This window comes from Mya arenaria, chromosome 14, assembly GCF_026914265.1.
Source record: "Mya arenaria isolate MELC-2E11 chromosome 14, ASM2691426v1".
Classification (NCBI taxonomy): Eukaryota; Metazoa; Mollusca; class Bivalvia; order Myida; family Myidae; genus Mya; species Mya arenaria.
In genome coordinates, this window is record NC_069135.1 from 26,794,969 (window position 1) to 26,819,279 (window position 24,311).

The 24,311-nt window shown below is 36.6% G+C and overlaps 3 protein-coding genes across 3 annotated transcripts in view; all 3 read left to right on the forward strand.

The window, feature by feature from the left end:
• LOC128217677 (prickle planar cell polarity protein 3-A-like) overlaps positions 1-6,654 on the forward strand; it is a 62,152-nt gene extending 55,498 nt beyond the window's left edge. The window contains exons 4-6 of the mRNA XM_052924982.1: positions 1,427-1,678; positions 2,164-2,367; positions 2,944-6,654. Coding sequence (XP_052780942.1) covers positions 1,427-1,678; positions 2,164-2,367; positions 2,944-4,371 — 1,884 coding nt within the window. The 3' untranslated portion in view covers positions 4,372-6,654. The remainder of the gene's footprint in view (positions 1-1,426; positions 1,679-2,163; positions 2,368-2,943) is intronic.
• Positions 6,655-14,465: 7,811 nt separating this feature from the next.
• Positions 14,466-17,776, forward strand: LOC128215958 (caprin-2-like). The gene is made up of 4 exons (XM_052922558.1): positions 14,466-14,763; positions 14,949-15,332; positions 17,203-17,295; positions 17,610-17,776. Exons 1-4 carry the CDS (start codon positions 14,466-14,468, stop codon positions 17,774-17,776), a joined length of 942 nt encoding a protein of 313 aa, XP_052778518.1.
• Positions 17,777-21,642: 3,866 nt separating this feature from the next.
• On the forward strand, positions 21,643-22,837 carry LOC128218476 (complement C1q tumor necrosis factor-related protein 3-like). Its single transcript, XM_052926150.1, has 2 exons — positions 21,643-22,053; positions 22,342-22,837. Exons 1-2 carry the CDS (start codon positions 21,657-21,659, stop codon positions 22,791-22,793), a joined length of 849 nt encoding a protein of 282 aa, XP_052782110.1. The 5' UTR covers positions 21,643-21,656; the 3' UTR covers positions 22,794-22,837.
• Positions 22,838-24,311: the final 1,474 nt, after the last annotated feature.

Below are 24,311 nucleotides of genomic sequence, written 5' to 3' on the forward strand. Positions count from 1 at the left end.
TAACATGAAAAACGGTTTCCGATCAATAACTTGAGAACGCTTTGACCCAGGGACCTCATACTAGGTAGGCTTATTGGTCATGACCAGCAGATGAACCCTATTGATTTTGAGGTCAGTGGGTCAAAGGTCAAGGTCAGTGTGACCTTTACATGAAAAACGGTTTCCGATCAATAACTTGAGAACGCTTTGACCCAGGGACCTCATACTTGGTAGGTGTATTGGTCATGACCAGCAGATGAACCCTATTGATTTTGAGGTCAGTGGGTCAAAGGTCAAGGTCAGTGTGACCTTTACATGAAAAACGGTTTCCGATCAATAACTTCAGAACGCTTTGACCCAGGGACCTCATACTTGGTAGGTGTATTGGTCATGACCAGCAGATGAACCCTATTGATTTTGAGGTCAGTGGGTCAAAGGTCAAGGTCAGTGTGACCTTAACATGAAAAACGGTTTCCGATCAATAACTTGAGAACGCTTTGACCCAGGGACCTCATACTAGGTAGGCTTATTGGTCATGACCAGCAGATGAACCCTATTGATTTTGAGGTCAGTGGGTCAAAGGTCAAGGTCAGTGTGACCTTTACATGAAAAACGGTTTCCGATCAATAACTTGAGAACGCTTTGACCCAGGGACCTCATACTTGGTAGGTGTATTGGTCATGACCAGCAGATGAACCCTATTGATTTTGAGGTCAGTGGGTCAAAGGTCAAGGTCAGTGTGACCTTAACATGAAAAACGGTTTCCGATCAATAACTTGAGAACGCTTTGACCCAGGGACCTCATACTAGGTAGGCTTATTGGTCATGACCAGCAGATGAACCCTATTGATTTTGAGGTCAGTGGGTCAAAGGTCAAGGTCAGTGTGACTGTAAGCTGAAAAAAGGTTTTCTGATTGTCCATATTTTTTTAATGCATGCACAGATGATTGGGATTGATGTATAAATGTTTGTATAGAAATGATTTTCTTTTATGTTACTATTTTAGTTGGGCATTTATTTGCCTTCTTAAGTTATCATAAGTAGATGACCTGCCTCATATGCATCCAATGACAAATCAGCTGTCATTTCAGTCCATGCATATTTCATTCAATTGTCCAAATATTTCTGGCAACTTGGCGCTCAGGGGGCATAATGTTTGACAAACATCTCTTGTTATATGTAGATTTTATCATTTCTTTCATACAATTTTGGCTTGCTTAGACTATGGTGCTGCTGCAGGCAAGATTCCGATTCTGTTTTTGTGAGCTCTAAATGATGGAGGACTTTGAAGTTAATTTTATTAACTAAGAACTTCACCATTAATCAATGATTTATTATAATTATACACCATTACGATGTATATTGTTGTTGCAAAAGATGAGCTGTACAGTGCTCGTCATAAAAAATCAATTATTTCATTTGACAAATCCAATTTTCTTTTTTCCAGGTTCACCAGTATTTCCGCGCGCTGCCCGAAGACAAGGTCCCATACCTTAACAGCGTTGGGGAGAAATATCGTGTTCGTCAACTACTCCAGCAACTCCCTCCGCACGACAATGAGGTGCGTTACTGCAACAGTCTGAGTGAGGAAGAAAAACATGAGTTGAGGATGTTCAGCGCGCAGCGGAAACGCGAAGCACTAGGAAGGGGGAGTGTCCGACCGTTGCCGCTGACAATGCAGGGAGGAGTCTGTGCTAAGGTAGGTTTTCATTTTTAACTTTTATTTTACAAAACTTGATAATTTAGAAAAAAATAAATAAAATATGGTCTGATCTTATGTATATAACCTTTTGAGAAGGAAATCAAATTTGCTGTTCTTGCGTGTAAGGTGATTACACAGTCTTATAAAAAATAAGAACAGATCTGCTTCCATTCCATTTTCAGTTGGATCAAACTAAAAAATAATGATTTTCATGTAAGGGAGGTAAATCAGAAAAAAATGTGAAACTATGGTTTGCAGAATTACTCTTCTTGGATTATGGTTAAAATTGCTATTACACCAAGGAATAATATTGCCAATTGGAGTAGGAAGACTTATAAATCATGAAAACAAAATCTCTTTTTTTCACAATTCTATGTTATTTTGTACCTTCAAGAGTCTGTTAGTTAGTGTTTTTTTAATTTAACAAAAAGAAGTTTCAATCGTTTTTATAAACAATTAAATAAAAATTAATTTCATTCCAGTGTAAGTCAATGATATCAGGTGGAGAGATAGCGGTATTCGCATCCCGTTGTGGTGCAGAGAAATTCTGGCACCCATCATGTTTCGTGTGCTCCACATGCGATGAACTCCTGGTCGACTTGATCTATTTCTTCCGAGACGGACAGCTGTTCTGCGGGCGACACCATGCGGAGCTAATCAAACCACGTTGTGCGGCCTGTGATGAGGTATGTCATGATTTTTTGTTAATTTGAAATATTAAATAATAAATAACAGAGCTTTGAATTGACCTAAGCTCCCAGGTTTTTTACGCACAGGAATCGTATATGACTCAAAACTGACGCAACTTTCAACTGTGAGAATTTCAGTACAAGAATAAGTACTGGTAGTCTGGGATCTGAAGATAAAAGGTCCCACAAGCCATGAACTAAATTGCTTCATTGGATTTGGCCCTTGTTGTATTGCAAAAAAAGTACAAATTGAACGTTCAGGTGCCTGAAGTGCTCAGATTTTTATGAAAAACGTTTTGATTTTGTTCCATAATTCAATTAACAATAAAACCTCCACAGTTTCAAGCTCAATAAACCAATTTTGAGACTTCATGTCTAAAAAAATTCAAAATGATCATGAATGTAGAATATTGTTTCTTTGTTGTTACTTTTTTCACTGATCGCTGTGACTCATTTCACACATTATAATGAATTATAAATACAAGTAAAGGATATTTGAAACTTGATGGTACTTGATATATCAATACAATTATAAATACTTCCACTTAAATATATTTATCTTAACTTTTTCAGATTATCTTTGCTGACGAGTGCACAGAGGCAGAGGGACGTAGCTGGCACATGAAGCACTTCTCTTGTTTTGAGTGTGACACCCAGTTAGGCGGCCAGCGTTACATAATGCGAGAGGGACGTCCTTTCTGCTGTCTCTGCTTCGAGCGCATGTTCGCTCAGTTTTGTGATACGTGTGGGGAACATATAGGTGTAGATCAGGGTCAGATGACACACGAGGATCAACATTGGCATGCCACCCCGAACTGTTTCAAATGTCACACATGTCAAAAATCACTTCTAGGACAGCCATTTTTGCCGAAACATGGTGTTATTTATTGTTCTGCGGCGTGTTCGCGAGCTGGAGCTGGAAAGAATATGCATATTCCTAGAAAGGCAGAGGAATATATGCAGGATATCAATAACATTCGGTTAGGCTCACCTGTTAGTCACGCAATGCAGGAAAGCAGTGTTATGGCTCTTCAGGAGGTTCTGAGGCAGCAGTATAGCATACCAGACAGTTGCCCATCTTCTGATCGAGACCAGGGGTACGCTACAAGTAGCAACAGTGAGGTGTACGCGCCTGGAATGTATGAGCCGCCTACAAAAGCACGGTTAGAAATGTCCGGCTATGAAATTAACATGGATGGTTTGGCTGATGCATTGCCCTTGCATGACGCCAAAAAGAAAAGACTTTCACAACTGTCTATGCCAGACTTGTCATCAAAACTACAGTTACAAAGAAGTGATTCAGAAAAGAACAGCTCGTGTAGTTCAAGAAGTCGAAGTGTAAGTCGAAGTAGGTCAGGTTCGGAAAAGAATCTTGGTGTAAAGTTCAGTGGTAATGCACAAGCAAACTATTTTCACCCTGAGGTGCCTACAAATTTTATACAATCATTTAGTAGTAAACAAAAGATGAATAGTCAAAATACATCTGCAAACAGATCCTTCCCTGAATTGCGGGCAGGGAATTCTCCAATAGAGGATTTAAATGAGTTGCCGCTACCAGATGAGGAAAAAATGAACCCGATTACACGACCACCGCCACCGGGAAGGTCTCACCATAGACATAGCCATCGTGGTAGATATCCACGGAGTCAGAGCTTTGAAGGGCGCGCATCAATGGTTGTGCAGACTGGTCCAAATGGTGAAATGGAGCGTAAGAAAATTTTGAAAAACCCAAATAATCATATGTCTCATAACGCGGAGTTATCGTTATCGATGGATAGAGGTGTTGATCATTATGACGATAGTTACTCATGCAGTACGTGTTCTAGTTCAAGTGATTCCGAGGATGATTATGATTGTTACTATGATAGTCCAGGTAAAGCTGGTGCTCCGAGGATAGCTTATGTAGACAGTTTTGGTTTCCCAGAATGCAAGAGTGCAACAATGGGAAGAAAACCGCGAAGGCATAAAAATAAGAAAGATAAGAATTGTACAATCTCTTAGCAGTTTCTGAAACCAATTGCTAGTACAAAGACTGGTGTATGTGCAAATACTGAATTCTGATTGATATTATTGTGGCTTACTTTTATTTAATTTTGATAATTATTATGCGTCATTGTGCCTAACTGTAGGGTCGTTATTAGATGTTGGTTTTACATGTCTCATGTGATACAAGTTTTAATAAAACATCATACATGTATGTAACATAATTATGTATTTTCAGTGATATCAACCTGTCATAGTTTATAATAAGGTAATAAAAAGAATTTCTTTGTTTCCACTAACATCTCAAAAAAAGGGGCCAGACGTAAATCTTCTTTTTTCAATTTTTCTTTAGGAGAACCCGGATTTTGTGCCAAAACAGCCTATATCAGGGTATATCACTATAATTTTAACATGTCAGCTCAAAAAATGCATTTTTATTAATTTTTGAAATTACAAGAAAAAATCCACTCAACGGCAAAGAAATGTAGGGTTAGAAGGAAAAAATAAGTTTGGTCGGCTAAGTGGAAACAAACATTATTCTTTTTACGCCTAAAGGGTTTACTCTTTGGATGATTTTCAAAATTAATATTATGTTTTAAGACTAAAAGATTGATGTTGAAACACAAATAACTCTGATTGACACACAAAATAACACACTAGCTATTTTTTAAATTTAACAAAATTTAAATTCCATTTTTTTTGTTTAACATTTTTCATCTTTTTATCTGTAAAAGTATGTATGCTATGATGTTATTTTAATGTTATTTGTTAAAATCATGTACAAAACAGTTACAGTTAAAATGTTGCTTTAAACCGTTATTAATTATTCAGTTACAGTTTTTTCTGTATTGCCTTTTTCTATGCAAATGGTTAAAGTTCAAGTTATAATTTTAATAATTTCATACAAAGTAGTATTTTTTCAATATATGACATTACTGCTGACTAAAGTTGCATTTGTTGTGCTATTGTTATCTGTATATGTATATTCTAATTCAATCCAAAGAGTTGTATTGTGTTATTACCATCATTTTTCCCATTCGAAAATGTAAAAAAAAATATTTAAAAAGTTACTATGGTTACCATTTGATTTAGGGCACATTCTTTATATGTTAACTTTTGACAACCATTCATTTTTTGGCAGGGATTTTGTAAGAAGTAATGGCTTTATTAAACTGTACATCAATTAAGAAAGACTATTTACATGTACTTTATGATTAACACCCAGTGGAGTTGTTTTGTATGCAAAAAGATGAAAGGCAAATATACACAATCATTTGTTTGTAATAAAAAAATAAAAGTATCCAATTAAAAACAAGTCTGTCTAAAACGTAGTCTGCATAAACATTATCATTGTATGATTGAACATTATCTTCAGGATCTGATAGAAAATACAGGGGTTGCTCAAGTTCTGGGTTAATCATGAAATCAGGCTTGAAGGCTTTAAACTTCAGACTGTTATACAGGTGTGAAGATTGTTCTTTTCTGGAACAATTGCATAAAAAACAGTATGAAGTACCTTTAAATGAATATAAATGTCTTAATGACTTTGGAAACAATTTCAAAGGGGTCTAAGCCTCTTTACACTGCCTTGGGCATGACTCCCTTATAGTCTCATGATCGACAATGATTAGCTGTTAAAATCCCTGGAAAAAGTTATGATCAGTTTGACTGTCTTATATTAGACAAAGTTTCTATATATACACTATCGTTAAGTACATAATTTCGAGTTTAGATCAAAACAGTATTCTAGTCAGTATAATCATCATTAGCAATTTGCATGATACATAATTATTCAAAACATCGCTATGAATATTTCATTTACTTCGAAATTGATCCAGACAGTCTTTAAAGGGAACTCACTTGTAAACTTTTCAGAAATTCAAGACCAAAATAAAACAATGCATTTTTACTTAAAAATAATCAGACATTTGTTTGTTAATTTTCATTCTGTAGACAAGACAATCACAATTGTATTTGTACAGTTCTATACTATATAAAAGATGTTAAAATAGCTTTAAAAATGTTTGTTAAATGATAGATAGTTTTTCAACATTATAGAAAGATTGTCTTCCACTTCCAATGCCAAATATGTTGCAAACTATCTTGTTGGAATAAGTCGTTTTAACAAAATGAATAACCATTTAATGTCAATCATTTCATTTCATAAGTAAATAATACCCACATGATTTCATGGAAAATATTAATTGTATACCAAAATGTTTCGTTCACAATAGCAACAACTGTTAATAATTTTTGTAAGGTACCGTGTTATTTATACAGTATTAAATCATGGAAAATCTCTTTTTGTGTTTGTTCCTTTGAATGAAAAGCCTAAGGCTTCAAAAAAGTACCTCTGGTTTGGGTTACTCAGCCCTACCTACGAAACAGGCTCTGACCCTACTGTTTCATAGTCCGTGGGTTAAAAAGGGAAGTTTTTTTGCTAGTGTGTGGTTTAATGTGTGGGGTAGAAAGGTTGAAGCCTTATACTTATTACTTTAAATAGCGCCATTCCCCAATGATTCCAATAATGTTCTAACATAAAGCCTACTCAAAAATAGAATTAGCCTGCCTACCCTACCTTTTTTTGGACAAGATGTAACTCTAACCACACAATTGTTGTTTTGGGGGACTAGCAAATTTCCCTTATATACTAGATTCAGCAAAAACACTTTCTTATAGCTCTGGCCTTTTTGATAAGCTCATCTGTTTTTAGCTCAACTTTTCGAAGAATAAGGAGAGCAGCGAGTATACTTCTCACCCTGGCGTCGGCATCACACCTTGGTTAAGGTTTTGCATGTAAGCACACATAGGTTAATATCTCAGCAACTACTTGATGTAGTGCATTGAGACTTGATACAATGGTACTCAACCATCCAACTTACTTAATTAACCAAGTTAGATAACTCTAGTTTGCATTTAATGCAAATAATTTCCCTTTATTATTTGACTTAGAAATTCTGGTTAAGGTTTTGCTTGCAAGCACACATATGTTAATATCTCAGCAACTACTTGAGGTATTGCATTGACACTTAATACAATGGTACTCAACCATCCAGCCTACTTAATTAACCAAGTAAGATTACTCTTGTTTGAATTTAATGCAAATAATTGCCCTTTATTATTCGACTTAGAAATTCTGGTTAAGGTTTTGTGTGCAAGCACACATAGGTTAATATCTCAGCAACTACTTGAGGTATTGCATTGAGACTTTATACAATGGTACTCAACCATCCGACCTTCTAAATTAACCAAGTCAGATAACTCTTGTTTGAATTATTTTCAATTATGACACCTTTGTTATTTGACATGGAAATTATGGTTAAGGTTTTGCATGTAACCACATTTAAGTCAATATCTCAGGAAATATATCATATATTGCATTTAAACTTTACTCTCAGGCTCCCAACCGTTTAACCTTCTTATTTAATCAAGAAAGATAACTCTATCTTTCATATTATATAATTTTTGCCCCTTTATGATGCGACTTAGAAATTCTGGTTAAGGTCTTGCATGTTAGCACACATAGGATAATATCTCAGCAACTACTTGATGTATTGCATTGAGACTTTATACAATGGTATTCAACCACCCAACCTATTTGAATAACCAAGTAAAATAACTGTATTTTGCAAATAATGGCCCTTTATTATGAGAATTAGAAATTCTGGTTAAAATTTTGCCTATAACCACATTTATGTTAATATCTCAGCACATCATGTATTGCATTGAAATCTAATCTAACAGTGATCCATGCATGTTTCGCCAAAACTTTTCAATTCCTACACTGAAAAGCGGCGGAAAAGTCGAGCGCGCTGTCTCTATGACAGCTCTTATTCTAAGAAAAAGTCGAGCTATGCTGCCTCTGTGTCATGGTGCAAAAAACGTAAACGTTGGCCATAACACAATGAATGCACAAATTACATGATTTACAAAATAAGTTCATGTTTGGTTAAAAGTATGAGAAGAGTTTGTATTATTTTGCGTATTTTAACACTGATAGAACACAGATATGAAAGGGAAAAAATCTACAAGAAAAAAAAGATGCATAGCATCAAATCGGCGCAATAAAATCAGAAAAAAGCATGCATGTAGATAACCAAAAAAGGTTATTATTTCAATGATAACATTTTGGATGTACGTGAAGTAAGCGGCCTAGCGGCGTGAAGTTAGCGGCCTAGCGGCGTGAAGTTAGCGGCCTGGCGGCCTAATTATTTTTTTCTATTTCCAAGCAATTGTTAATGCGTTTTTTTTTAAAACAATGATAAATCAAGGTTTTTTATTCATATAGTTACATAACGGCCTTAAATTGTTATTTATTCAGAATATTTTTCTTTACCTTTTATTCTAAAACAATTTTAAATTAACTGTTTTATGCACAAATTATCACTCTGAAGCGTTTTTCACCTTTTTTTCAAAAAAGTCGATCAAGCACTTCAGCGACCTAGCGGCGTGAAATTAGCGGCCTAGCGGCCTAAAATGGTTTCCTATTTCAAAGCATGTATACATGCATTTTCTTCTAAAACAATGACATATTAACTGTTTGAATGCACAAATTAACACTTTGAAGCTATTAGCGATTATCAACATATTTTTTTTAAAAGCGTCGATAAAGCAGTTAGCTATTTCAAAGCATTAAACATGCCTGTTCTTCTAAAACAATGATATATTTACTTTTTATATGCACAAATTATCACTCTGAAACTATCTGAAGCCTAAAATGCTATCCTATTTCAAAGCATGTATACATGCATTGTTTTCTAAAACAATGATATATTAACTGTTTTAAGCACACACTATCACTCTGAGGCGATTATCAACCTTTTTCTCAAAAAGTCGAACAAGCAGTCAGCTTTTCAAAGCATGTGAACATGCCTATCCTTCTCAAAAATATGTTGATAATCGCCTCAGAGTGATAGTCTGTGCATAAAAACAGTTATCATATCATTTTTTTAGAAGAAAATGCATGTATACATGCTTTGAAATAGGATACCATTTTAGGCCGCCAGGCCGCTAACTTCACGCCGCTAGGCCGCTGAAGTGCTCGATCGACTTTTTTTTTAAAAAGTTGAAAAACGCTTCAGAGTGATAATTTGTGCATATAAACAGTAAATATATCATTGATTAAGAAGATCAGGCATGTTTAATGCTTTGAAATACCTGACTGCTTAATCGACTTTTTTGAAAAAAATATGTTGATTATCGCTAATAGCTTCAAAGTGTTAATTTGTGCATTCAAACAGTAAATATGTCATTGTTTTAGAAGAAAATGCATGTATACATGCTTTGAAATAGGAAACCATTTTAGGCCGCTAGGCCGCCAGGCCGCTAACTTCACGCCGCTATGCCGCTAGGCCGCTGAAGTGCTCGATCGACTTTTTTTGGGGAAAAAATGAAAAACGCTTCAGAGTGATAATTTGTGCATAAAAACAGTAAATACATCATTGTTTTAGAAGAACAGGCATGTTTAATGCTTTGAAATAGCTCACTGCTTTATCGACGCTCTTAAAAAAGACTGTTGATAATCGCTAATAGCTTCAAAGTGTTAATTTGTGCATAAAAACAGTTAATATGTCATTGTTTTAGAAGAAAATGCATGTTTACATGCTTTGAAATAGGATACCATTTTAGGCCGCTAGGCCGCCAGGCCGCTAACTTCACGCCGCTAGGCCGCTGAAGTGCTCGATCGACTTTTTTTTTTTTTAAAGTTGAAAAACGCTTCAGAGTGATAATTTGTGCATAAAAAGTTAATTTAAAATTGTTTTAGAATAAAAGGTAAAGAAAAATATTCTGAATAGATAATAATTTAAGGCCGCTATGTAACTATATGAATAAAAAACCTTGATTTATCATTGTTTAAAAAAAAACGCATTAACAATTGCTTGGAAATAGAAAAAAATAATTAGGCCGCCAGGCCGTTAGGCCGCTAGGCCGTGAACTTCACGCCGCTAGGCCGCCAGGCCGCTAACTTCACGCCGCTAGGCCACTAGGCCGCTATTTCACGCCGCTAGGCCGCTAGGCCGCTAACTTCACGTACATACATTTTGGGTTTACATATGGCTTCAGGACATTATGGTTGATAATATTGTTACGATAGGTTTAAGCCCGGAATTATAGATATTCTGTTTTTTCCAAGCTAATCCTGCGGTACAAACACAATTATACCAAAAATATACACTCGTTACTTCAATAGAGTCAATGGTCTTATACATAAATTTCAATAGCATGAAAATCACCTTTTAATTGTACCGGCATGTTATGCGAATTCAGGGCTTTACATAATTATTGTATTTGTATTTGTGAACACATTTTACTCTTATGAGTAAATAGAACGGGGATAAAAAAATACTATGCATTAAGGGGGAATAATCTGGAATTCATTCTTTCAAATGACATTTTCAAAACAAACAATTAAGCTCTATGTTAATTTTTCAAAACACGCTTTTTTTGCTGCTAGCCAAGGGAAATTACTGCGTAGGAGTTTTAGAAACATCAAGGATATGGTAATAGTACCGTGTAACCTTCATCTATTTGGGGGGAGGTTGGTATCTAAAATCAAAATCTTGGAAAAAAAGATAATCAGGGCTATTATAATTTAAGGTTTCATTATCAATTAAAGTGTAAATTTTTATAGAACGCATTGAACTTCACATGTTATCGTGCAACGTGGAAATATGGAAAGCATTGTTCTGCAATTCATGAACTGGTCCCCTAGTTGGAGCAATGTCTTGAGTTATATTAAATATAGTCGGCGCTCTTCTGGGCTGTAATGCTATGACCATGTCACTGTCACTCTTGCTTCCGGCTTTATCCACATCCGTCAGAAATGTTATAGCACCAGAAATTGAATGCCCATAATACATTTCATAGTTGCTTTATTTGTGTACAAAGAATACAGATCCCTTCACTGAAAAATGTAAACACTGTTTAAGGCATTGGTATAGATGACTAAATTGATGAATGGTGGTGCCAGTGTAAGATTTAAATAGATCTTTCTTTTACAGTATTTTTCCCCTATCTCTTTTTTTGGACTCTCTTGAGTGGAATCAGGTTCAAAGCTGGTCGCTGCATTTAAGTTTAATTTAATTTGGATTAATGAAACACATTAGTAAGAATATTCACGCATAATGGTCTTCCTTTATTATGTAAGTTAACATGTGTATATACATACAAACATATGGCACATTTCCTGCAAGACTTGATCAATCTGAATATTGTGTGTTTTTGTATTAAGGTGAGTTGAACGGCTGTTTGTCATACTGCAAAGTTATAAATGTTTACTTGTTTGTCAATGTTTATCAAATAATAACTACAAAACAATCAAATCGCTTAAATAATAAGTCAACTAGCCAAAAGATAACGTGTCGACTCTCATTACTTAACAATATAAGATTGACACAAACTAATTTTTCCTCAATAGGACTTACCTCCGCTGGAGGCACCATAAATATTGCAGATTACTACAAGGGGCGTAGCTAGCCCTATATATTCATGTAGACTCATATTTGTGCTATGGGGCATGCCCCTTTGGAGAATTTTGAAAATCATGGTGCATTCTGGGCGTTCTGGGGTGCTTTATTTAGTACTGGAGAATGGACAAATTAAGGATCATGCAGTCAAGTACGCATACTGCAACTTTGGCTGATTTTTTTTTAAATTGTCAGAATCATGTGGATTCAGCTGCATACTTGGTATAAGCAGCTAAGCACCTGATTACTAGTAGTAGCTGTCCTTTTAGAAGGGTCTCATATCACCTGAAAACGGTAAAACTACATCTGCATGAATACCTAGGATTGAGAAGGAATGATGGACTCCAACCACTTAAGAAAAGTAATTTGGCAAAAATCAGCAAGGGTGGTCAGGATACTCTTCAACAGAAGAATGAAAAATTGCAACAGGCGAAAAACAGCCCTACTCAGGTCTCCATTTCTAATATACAAAATTATAGATATAACAAATGTTATTGCTGTATAATAATTACGTTTCCCCGTACTTGTTTTTGTATCTCGTTCAGTGTCCTTTAGGCCTTTACCTTGTGCCTCTAAAGGGGGTTTACATTTTATATTTTTACAATTGAGTTCGTCCCTGTAGTTTTCATTGTATGATTTGGAGAAAGTAGATGACAACCGAGATGACTGTTTTACTCTACAATGTGTTATGGCTCAATTTCTATAACGTCTGAAAGGCTCAAGACTACAGTAATCTGCCCCCGTCGACCCGGATGTGAATACAGAAAAAAGGATGCTTTGTTCAAGTATCAATATTTTATTAAAGTTAAATGAAAGAGAAGAAACGGGTGGCCTTTTTGCATAGAGCTTAACATTATTTGACACTGTATTGCAAAAACTGATTTTCAGTGTAAAAATTCATTGCCTGTGGAATTATGTAAATTGTTTGTTTGTAGCATTATTCCGTATTGACCCCAGAGTCATGTATTACTTCTCAATTTTGTGAGACAATGCATTGGTCAACACTATGTTTTCTTGTGATTAAAGTTTGTGTCTTAGATTGTTCTACAGCAGCCAGTTACTCGTGTTTCAATTGGGACTGTTTTTAAAGTGAAAAGCCAAGTTAGTGTCTATATGAAACATATAGTAAAAATAACTGTGGTCTCAGGCCGAATGGCTGAGCCATTCATATGATGAAGACAAAATAAAACATCTAGCATTGATTGTCTCCGACCAAGACAAACCCGTTCATTAACAAAACATCCGGAATCAACCTCTCGATTGACGGACATCACGAAATAATTTATAACCAAGTTATGTTAAAAGGCACAGTAATTTAGACAGAGCGCACTGCACAAGATACGTAGGAGTGACCGTCTTTGCAAGGCCTGTGAAATCTAAGTAAGAACTCACAGATTTACAAGCGCTCGATCTAATCATTCTCACTTATCAGAGGTTTGATGGTGATACATCTAACGCATAGCATCATCACTCTGGTGGACGAGAATGGATCTAATACAAGTCACTCAAACAGTTTTAACGACAAAGGGACCTACAATGCAACATTCGAGAAACATTCACTAAATCAAGGGATGAAACAATCGAGTAACTTTATCAACAGACAAAAACTAAACAAAACACATTTTGATAGATTAACAAAACAGTATAGCAAGCATATACGACATGTTTTAACATGTTTTATAAGTCTCCTGAAGGACTTGTCGAGAGGAGTGTGTACCTTAGCCAAGACATGTAATATCAACCTTTTAAACATACTTGTCACATGCTAACTCAACATGTTTTTTTCTCGATTTGTTTTACCGTAAATATAATCTATTGACAAGGGGTTGACCTCAAATTTTGCAATCCTGTCACAGGTTCGCAAACGGAAACAAGGTAAAAGTATATTTGTGTACGAAATAACGAATATTGAACGCTGCAAATCATTATGATAACAACAAGTAGTCACATTGCATGCACATTTCTGATCAAAGCATTTTGAACAAGAGCACGATACACCAGCTTTTCACACACCCCTGTGAGCTGTTATATACCATGAAATCGCTCGATTCAACCGGTGTGCTTAGAAATCAAAATGGCCGATGGAAAACCAAACAAAATTGGATGTGTGACTTTCGCCAATAATAGTGATATATGTGCATATATAATGGTTGGAGCTCAAACCTATGATTCTTCATTGAACTGTACAACATTGCACACAAAATGATTTTACTACGGTAATTTCGTATTTTATATAAACGGTTAAGTAAAACCTACCAGCTCAATAATCAAAACAGAATATGGATATACAAGTATCTTGTAAGTTATTATTAAAAACAACAACATAGGAAACCTTTTTTGCAAGATTAAGGGCAGGATTCGCAAAAAACAATTATAATCAACAGCAACCGACAGCAGCCCTCATAATACTTCGCGTTCGAAATTGCTAAGGAAATATATGAAAAATGTCGATGCAGTTATCTACACGAACTCCTAAAATTAGGTCGTGACATTTCTGTCGCGTAAGTTGTTACGATAAGAAAACAAATTAAGCGCTACATAGAAAACGAATTAAGCGCTGCACACACACACACACACACATTTGCTGAGGTCAGTTATTTACGAAAAGATGATAATTTAGCTCTACAAAATGCCATAGGTCAAATAATGCAACGCTTAGACGACAAAGACGCCCATATAAACTCCCTAGAGGATGATGTCAAAAGTCTAACAGCGCTTCTCGCCAACCAAGACGAAACCAATCGTGAACAGAACTCCCGGATTCGCGAACAAAATTTCCAGATTCGAGAACAAAACACTCGGATTCAACATCTCGAGGAAATAGTTTGCAGTACGAGCAACGAGAATCAGGATACATCTGAAGACACATCAGGACAGGAGCAGGCACATTCGTCAGCAACATCTAGTAAATCGGCTTCTGCCCTCATGCCACCGAATGAGAACGGTATATATAGATTTGTGAAAATGGTGTTATGTCTGTGCAGGTATTTTTGCGTATGCATATTGCATCCAAGGATTTGTCTTATTCTAAATTTAATGGTATTTATATATATATATAAGAAGATGCTTGTTTATATCGCATACATGTATGAATACATTCTTACAGTTATGCTTTCGTTGTTTTGATAGCTGCCAATAGAATTCGCCGACAGTACGCCGGGATGCACGTAGCTTTCCTAGCTCAGTTAACGAATCGTATCACGAACGCTTCAATTCTTCAAACAATCGTCTTCGACAAAGTCCTAACGAACGTAGGCGGGGCTTCCAACGTACACCTGGGATCGTTCGTTGCACCTCTCTCCGGTGTGTACTTGTTTTCCATCACCTTACAAGTCTACCCCGGAAATTTCACGTTTTTCCGATTTGTCAAGAACAACTACGATCAAGTCAGTCGTCTGTTTGCGAGTACAACACCAGATGAAAACGTGTCCGTGGCACAGACAGTCGTGCTGCAGCTCGCTAAAGGTGACGACATGACGGTCAGATATGAGAACCCAGGCGAATCAATTATAGGCAATAGCCTTAGTACCTTCACCGGCTTTCTGATCTGGGGGACCGAAAATATTCATGCAGTTGTGGGATAATGATTGTCTTATCAATTATCCGAATAAACAACAACAACCGTAAACATCATTTATTTTACTTTGCCTGTCCTCTGTTTAACACTTTAAATTTACAGCGTTTTGTTTTTCATGAGATACGATAATAATATGTGACGACGATAGTGAAAATATATGGAGCGGTATTCGGTTCAAAAAAGAAATTGACAATTTGTTAATATTTGTAAGCTTTGTTTATAATCTCTAACACTACATTCTAATCATGTATTTTCTTATTTGTTGTAATAAAGTGCTATTTAAATCGTAATCGGCATTTCGTTTTTCATGTGTTTTTAATATACATTTTCTGTATCTGTCTAGCAAATATTAAGATGTTACAAACCGCTATGTGTCTAACGCTTAGAGAACGCCAAACAGCAGGATTTCGATTACGAAACTAAACATTTATATGTCAACTTATCACTGAAATGTTACGTCGTTGGATTTAAAATTGTCTTCATATGTTGCAAATCGGAATGTGTCTACTGCTTATGTTCAAACCGCGATTCGATAAACCTGGAATTTGATTACGAAACTGAAGATGAGCTTGTCAATGCCTAGTTTAATCATTTTATAAGTGACCTAACCCCCACCCCCACCCCAACCATGTATTGTACACAACCTCTGTGTATTGATCTTAATCTAATTGTCTTATCAGATCTCTGATCTGAATATCCTGCTGTGCAGTTTTGGAGGTTTTATTTTAGAAATGGACCCTAAATGGCCCTGAACCAATACACAAATAAACAGGTAAATGTCCCCTACTGTGACATCAGTGCAATTAGCAGGAGATGAACAGCAGGGGATTGTCATGCCAAACATTCCTTAAACTAGGCCTAAGTTCAAACCGCGATACGATAAAACTTGAATTTGATTACGAAACTGAAGATGAGCTTGTCAATACCAGCTCAAACTAACTACGAAATAATTACTTCCCTTTACTTTGATTCTGCCATCTGTACTTATGTGAAAATGAGTAAGGGACAACGGGTCGATGCCACGATTATCCACAACTGTCCAGGTTACTTATTATTTTTTTGGTGATTGGTTTATGAGATCGTACTGGAGACGAAAATGATCGATTTTAGCCTTTCGATTGTAAGTGAATGCACAGAAGTGTTGCTGAAAATTTAGAATAAGAGAATGATACTTTTTTGACTACTGTTTGAGTGATTTCGATTTATCTTTTGTAAAAATGTTTTTCTTTTACCTAATTAGCAAAAGGTGTAAAGAAATAATGTAATTTGTCGATTTCAAGGCGTATAAATAAAGGCCCGGAGGTCAATAACTCCTTTCAATTTTTGAGCATGCGCAGAGCAATATTCTACGCGACGTCGATGTATGTTTGCGCATTTGTTTGTAAACAAGAGCACGTTTTGACGCATTTCTCAGCAGTATTCAATTCTCATCATCCGTTGTGTGAATACTGCTTTCAATAAACACTTATTGCTAAATTAGAATGAGTGTCCCTTCAACATACCTTTAAAACATTTGTAACGCACACTTTTAAGTACCGGTAAAGACCTATGAAAACAGAAGGGAAGATTTCGTTTATGAACATCATGCATTACTCACATTATTTGTTTCTGCACTTGGAAGTTATTCATTATTGAATCAATTTTCATTCTCATCAAAAGTACATGTTGTTAAACATGTGCTTGTCTATTTCCTTTGAAATTTGGTATTCCTAAAGAGTAGTACATTTCTCTTCCACAGTTCCTTCCAGAAGACCACATCACTGTAGATGTGTCTGGCATATGTGTCTGGCATACTGTCCAATACAGATCCAGACTTCTTGTCGGAGGTGGACAGCACTGAAGATTTCCAGGTGATAGCAGTCCAGTCTGTTTACTGCTACCAGTGCTGCGATAGACCAGGTACTTCATAGATAAATGAAAGTTGTTCTTTATAATACTCTTAAGATAATCGCATGTACTCTAACTTATCATAATTATTCAAGCTTACATAAAGTCATATGCATTTATTACACATAGGTTAAATTCTGCATTCACTTTCTTTTTGCCATTGTTGCATCTTTCTTTTATATTAATACTGTTTATAGCAATTAATTCACGACATGTCATCAATGTAAGAAATTGTTGATAAATAACAACGTGTAATTTCACAATGCCTCTATAAAAAAAATCTACACTTCCTTTATCTCTGAAGTTTTAGTTTTTATCGATTTCAGCCTGCAGAAACGAGAAAATCGCAGATGGCAAATGTCCATCCTGCAACAAGGTGCCAGACACTGAACGACATTATGGTTCTGCCATGGTCATCCTGAAGAAAAAAAGACTGCTTTTCACAGGTGCGCTTCTTCATGGACAACCTGAAGAAACTGTTCAAGGTGGATGACAATACAGATTCCAATAAGCTTTTACAACAATTGAAAACGCAAGTACCTGTCACTGAAAGAGGTCGCTTTACCAACACAGGTGTGGAAATCCTCTATGTAAAATGCCAAATTGATGCATAACTTTTTGCTACTGCTATTTGTGTTTTTTTGATATAGTGAAGAACTTTTTCGAGTTTAAAATCTGATACCATTCCTATGCCTCATAAACTTCACTCGTAAATGTTCAAGCTATTACAAAACTTTACTCAATTCTTGTCAATTTGAAATAAGAAATATCAAACATTTTCAAACCTTATTCTTATTTAAAAAAAGTTGTTTTTTTATATTTTTTTACACTACTCAATTCTTTTATGAATGTCAATTTGAAATAAGAAATATCAAACATTTTCAAACCTTATTCTTATCTAAAAAAAGTTGTTTTTTTACATTTTTTACACTACTCAATTCTTTTATGAATGTCAATTTGAAATAAGAAATATCAAACATTTTCAAACCTTATTCTTATTTAAAAAAGTTGTTTTTTTACATTTACTGATCATTCTCACAGATTACATAATTGGCTTTCTCATAACTTTTGTAACATTTGCATCTGTTATATCTGTGTAGGTATCTACGTGTTTTCTACCTACTAATCTACCCCGGTCATACGACAGACTCCCGATTTGTCAAGAACAACGATTTAGTCAGTCGTCTGTATCTGAAGACATCGGCAGGTCAGTATGAAACAGTGGCCCAAACAATCGTGCTGCAGCTCGCTAAAGGTGACGACATCACAGTCAGAAATGGGAGCCCAGACGAAACAATACATGGCGTCAACTATAGTACCTTCGTCTCATGTGGGAGACCGAAAACATCCCTGCCGTTGTGGGATAATGATTGCTTTATCAATTATCCGAATAAAAATGCGTATGCATGATTGTTTTTGCCTTTGTCTGTCCTTTGTTAACCTTTAACTTATACAGCAAATGCGATATTTATATGTGCCATAATGAATAAGAGTTATACTTTCGGGAGAAAAATAACAACATTCAAAAAAACAACTACAACAGTATTTATCGATATGGTTGTGTTAATGTTTTCTACTGTTTAATAAATATCATAACAGGCGAACATTTTCGAACCAATCGATAAATATCTAACGAAGCACACTACTTAATCATAAAATGACACATTTTTCCTCAAAAGGACTAACTTTCGCCGATGATGTCGTAAATATGAACGATTTTTTTAACTGAGTTAAAAATAAACCAACACACTGAAAATGAAAAAAAGGTTAAAACATACTGCATCATTTACTGCATGAGCATGTTGAAATATATTGAGACAACGTTAGGCCCTTAATCCGGAAACGTTAATTCAACCAATGTGTTCCAGTTTTCATAACCGAATTAAATAAAGGGGTAAAATAACACATAATTTAAAGCAATAGAGATGCATTCCCGTAATTGTAATGATGATGATAATGTGTATTTTATTCATTTGCTTTCACTGTTAAAAGTTAACTAAACTTCTAAAACTAATTATTGTATGGCGATTATTGTAACCCTTTCTATCATCGACGTTGAATCTTTGGTCGTTAATGTTTCCACTCCCTTCGCCGTTGTATCCATTTCCATCTAAACTGTTAGCGTCCCCGTAGTCTTTATTTCCTTCGCACCGCCTTAGCATCTCTCCCTTCGTTTTTGTAACGCTTCACGTGGTTGTCAGTTCCCCCTCGCACCACCGTGTTATCTCTCCCGTCGTTATTGTAACCATTTACATTGCCGTTATTACCCCTCGCACTGCCTTGGTATCTCTTCCTTGGTTATTGTAACACGTCAAGATGTCGTTACTTCCTCCTGGCACCGCCCTTGCATTTCTCCCAGCGTGATTGTAACATTTCACGTTGTCGTTATTTCCCCCTCGCAGAGCCCTTGCATCTCTCCCAGCGTTATTGTTACATTTCGCGTTGTCGTTATTTCCCCCTCGCACCGCCCTTGCATCTCTCCCAGCGTTATTGTAACACTTCAAGTTGTTGTTATTTCCCCCTCAGACCGCCAGTGCATCTCTCCCAGCCTTTGTCACAATAGCCACGAAAGTTAAAAATACGACGGAATGTCCCTCCCACCGCTCCATCCTAATAGATGCCACTCCCGTCGCCGTTTTACCCCTTCACTCGCTGTTGTTACCGCTCTTGTCGTAATAAATGCTCCCCTTCGCCGTGTTTACCCCTCCAGTCGCCGTGGTTACCGCTTCAACGTTGTAGATGCCTCCTCCCGTAGCCGTTTTACCCCTCATGTCGCCGTGTTTACTGCATTTGTCGTTATGGATGCCCCTCTCTTCGCTCTTTTAACCCCTCCTCTCGCCGTGGTTACTGCTTCTGTCGTTATGGATGCCCCTACTGTCGCCGATTTTACCCCTTATGCCGCCGTTTTTACCGCCCCTGTCGTTATTGATGCCCCTCCCCCCCGTCGGCGTTTTTACCCTCATCCGTCGCAATTATTATTGGCGTGTTGTAAGAATATGACGTTTTTAGACTGGTGAGGCTGAATATGAAACTAGTTTGTGACAAGATAACGATACAACAGGTATTTTACACACTAACCTATTATTGAAGCCCTGAAAACAATGAAGCCTAAAGCTGGAATAGTTCTGGAAGTATTTTTGTAAGAAACAATCATCGAAAGGACAATCATTGAGTCTAAATGAATTGCATGAGTATTTCAAAAACTTGGTTGATGAATCAAACATTGCTATGGTTAAATATATCAAAAATAGGAATAAATAGAAATAGGAATAAATAGTAAAATGCTTAGTACTGTGAGATCTATGTATGCTTTTGATAGATCTAAAGTTAAACATTGCAATCAATATTCAGATTTTATTGAAATATCAGTTGGATTAAAGCCAGATGATATTTGTTTTCCTCTTTTCTGGTCCATCTTTACAGAAGTCCTGGAACTATATATACAGTCAAACATTAATAGTGGAATAACAATTGAGGAAATCAGTCTTATTTTAATGTTGTATGCTGATGATCGGTGATTCTAGCCGAAACAGGAGAAGACATGCGGCGCAGCTTGGACAATCTTAAGGCATACTGTGAAAGATGGGGACTAAGAGTAAATGGTGATAAAACAAAAATTATTGTGCTTAGACGTCGCGGTCGTTTTCGAAATGATGAACACTGGATGCATGGTGTCACTTCTCTAGAGATTGTAGACATCGTTAATTATTTAGGAACGATTTTTAACTTCAATGAGTCAATCAATTCAATTGTACATCTATTGTGTGGAGAGCTTTAAAGACCTTAAACGTGTTATTGTTTTGTTTAATAAAAAAGTTTCACAGCGAAAAAAAATGCCAATTGTTATATGCGTTTGTAGTGTCTATACTCAATTATTCATCAGAAGTTTGGGGCTTAACAAAATCCAAAGAAATTGAACGTATACCAATGTTGTGTTGTTGTTGTTTCGTTGATGTTGTGTTTGTATCATGTATTTTTTTTATAAAAATAAGACGTAAAACTATGCTATATGCTTATAAATTGAATATTTGTTATAATTTATACAAGTATAATATTTGCTTTGTTAACATGTGTTGATGCATGTTCTCCTTAGTAATCAGTATATATTTGATGTTTGTAATGTCTTCTAAATGTAATACTAAATGGTATATTGACTATTGTTTAGATGTTCGATCATGTTGATGGATGACGAACTATATGTTTAAAACCAAATATAAAAAGTGTACTGTTCTGTTCCTATTATTGTCAAGCTACATTTATCTTATAATTAGGGAATGTTTTAGTTTGTCTGAATACGATAAGGCTTAAGATAAGAAAGCCAGTACATTTATTTGTTCGTAATAGTTCATAATTAATTGACTCGCCTGTGTAATATGAAGTCCAGAGGAGTGAAATTTGCTTTAGTTTTCGCCATCTTGTGGGCACAAGCTTTTGCTGAAGACAATTATTCACAAAAAGATGACGTTTATGCTCTACAGAGCGCTGTAGGCCACATACTTCAACGTCTTAACGACAGAGACATCCATATTAACACCCTTGAAGATGACGTCAAACATCTAACAGCGCTTCTTGCCGACCAAGTCGAAACCATCCGTGAACAAAACTCCCAGATTCGTGAACAAAACTCTCGGATTCAACACCTCGAGGAAATAATTCGCAGTACGAGCAACGAGAATCATGATACCAGTGAAGACACATCTGGACAGGAGCACGCACAATCGTCTACATCTAGTAAATCCGCTTCTGTCCGCACGGCACCGTATGAGAACGGTATTGATACACTTTTGATACACGTTATGTTTTGGCGTTATGTCTATGTATTTTTGTGCATACGCATACTTGATTAAATGATATATTTTATTATTAATTAACAGGAATACATTATTTTCATTTCGTTCGTACAATAAGAGAGTATTTGTGTAACAGTAGTCTGCAAGAATAATCAACGAAACGAAAGGAAATGAGGCATTCTCTGGATATATACTAAGCAAGAATCTATATCGAATATACCTGTATATGAATATATTGTTACAATATATGATTTTGTTGCTTTCCTAGATGCTCAAAGGATTCGGCGTGAGTATATCGGGGCACCCGTAGCTTTTCTAGCAATATTGACGAATCATATCACGCACGCTGGCGCACATCAACCAATCGCCTTCGACCGAGTTGTAACGAACGTAGGCGGGGCTTACAACGCACATCTCGGATCGTTCGTCGCTCCTATCTCGGGTATCTACGTGTTTTCTACCACTTTACTAAGCTACCCCGGTCATACGACAGGCTTCGGATTTGTAAAGAACAACGATTTAGTCAGTCGTCTGTATCTGAAGACATCGGCAGGTCAGTACGAAACAGTGGCCCAGACAATCGTGCTGCAGCTCGCTAAGGGTGACGACATCACGGTCAGAAATGAGAGCCCAGACGAAACAATACATGGCAGCGACTATAGTACCTTCGCCGGATTTCTCATCTGGGAGACCGAAAACATCCCTGCCGTTGTGGGATAATGATTGCTTTATCAACTATCCGAATAAAAAGCTCGAATACATAATTTTGTTTTTCTTTGTCTGTCCTCTGTGTAACATTAATTTATACAGCATATCCGATATACATATATGTGACACCGATTTAGTGAAAAGGTGTTATGCTTTCGAGAGAAAAACAACAACATCGAAAACAGTTTTCCTCAAAAGGACTTACTTTCGCCGATGACGTCGTGAATATGAACGATTTTTTAACTAGTTAAACATAAACCAAGACCCTGAAAAAAGAATAAGGTCAAACATACTGCATCATTCGCTGCATGAGCATGCTGATTAACAGTGAGGCCCCTAATCCGGAAACTTTAAATTCAACCAATGCGTTCCAGGTTTCATGACCGACTTTAAAAAAAAGTGAAAATAATAAATTCTAAAGTAATATAGATGTATTCCCGTAATTGTAATGATAATGATAATGTTTATTTTATTCATTTGCATTTACTGTTAAAAGTTTACTGAAGTTAAGGCTCTAAAACTAATTATTGTATGGCGATTATTGAAACCCTTCCTAGCATCTACATTGAATCTGTTGTTGTTACTGTTTCCATTCCTGTAGTCGTTGTTTCCCCTCGCATTGCCTTTACATCCCTTCCCGTCGTAATTGTTAGCATTCCGGTAATCTGTATTTCCTTTGCACCGCCGTTGCATCCCTCCGTCGTTAAAGTATCTCTCCACGTTGTCACTATTTCCCCCTCGCACCGCCGTTGCATCACTCTGTTCGTTATAGTAACTCTTCACGTTGTCGTTATTTCCCCCTCACGTCGACGTTGTATCTCTCCGTCGTTATTGTAACTCCTCACGGTGTCGTTATTTCTCGTTCGCACCGCCGTTGTATCTCTCCCGTCGTTATAGTAACTCTTCACGTTGTCGTTATTTCTTCCTCGCTCCGACGTTGCATCACTCCCGTCGTTATAGTAACTTTTCACGTTGTCTTTATTTCCCAATCACGTCGCCGTTGTATCTCTTCGTCGTTATAGTAACTCTTCACGTTGTCGTTATTTCCCCCTCACGTCGCCGTTGTATCTCTCCGTCGTTATAGTAACTCTTCACGTTGTCGTTATTTCCCCCTCACGTCGCCGTTGTATCTCTCCGTCGTTATAGTAACTCTTCACGTTGTCGTTATTTCCCCCTCACGTCGCCGTTGTATCTCTCCGTCGTTATAGTAACTCTTCACGTTGTCGTTATTTCCCCCTCACGTCGCCGTTGTATCTCACCGTCGTTATAGTAACTCTTCACGTTGTCGTTATTTCTCCCTCACGTCGCCGATGTATCTCACCGTCGTTATAGTAACTCTTCACGTTGTCGTTATTTCCCCTTCACGTCGCCGTTGTATCTCTCCCATCTTTATAGTAATTCTTCACGTTGTCGTTATTTCCCCCTCACGTCGCCGTTGTATCTCTTCGTCGTTATAGTAACTCTTCACGTTGTCGTTATTTTCCCCCTCACGTCGCCGTTGTATTTCTCCGTCGTTATAGTAACTCTTTA

What these genes read in the sequence shown, in the direction of transcription:
- LOC128215958 (XM_052922558.1), top strand. Translation starts at nt 14,466, where the DNA reads ATGCAACGCTTAGACGACAAAGACGCCCATATAAACTCCCTAGAGGAT. An exon ending in CATGCCACCGAATGAGAACG is followed by an intron (nt 14,764 to 14,948) that starts GTATATATAGAT and finishes TTGTTTTGATAG; the next exon opens with CTGCCAATAGAATTCGCCGA. An exon ending in CCAGTGCTGCGATAGACCAG is followed by an intron (nt 17,296 to 17,609) that starts GTACTTCATAGA and finishes TATCGATTTCAG; the next exon opens with CCTGCAGAAACGAGAAAATC.
- LOC128218476 (XM_052926150.1), top strand. Translation starts at nt 21,657, where the DNA reads ATGAAGTCCAGAGGAGTGAAATTTGCTTTAGTTTTCGCCATCTTGTGG. An exon ending in CACGGCACCGTATGAGAACG is followed by an intron (nt 22,054 to 22,341) that starts GTATTGATACAC and finishes TTGCTTTCCTAG; the next exon opens with ATGCTCAAAGGATTCGGCGT.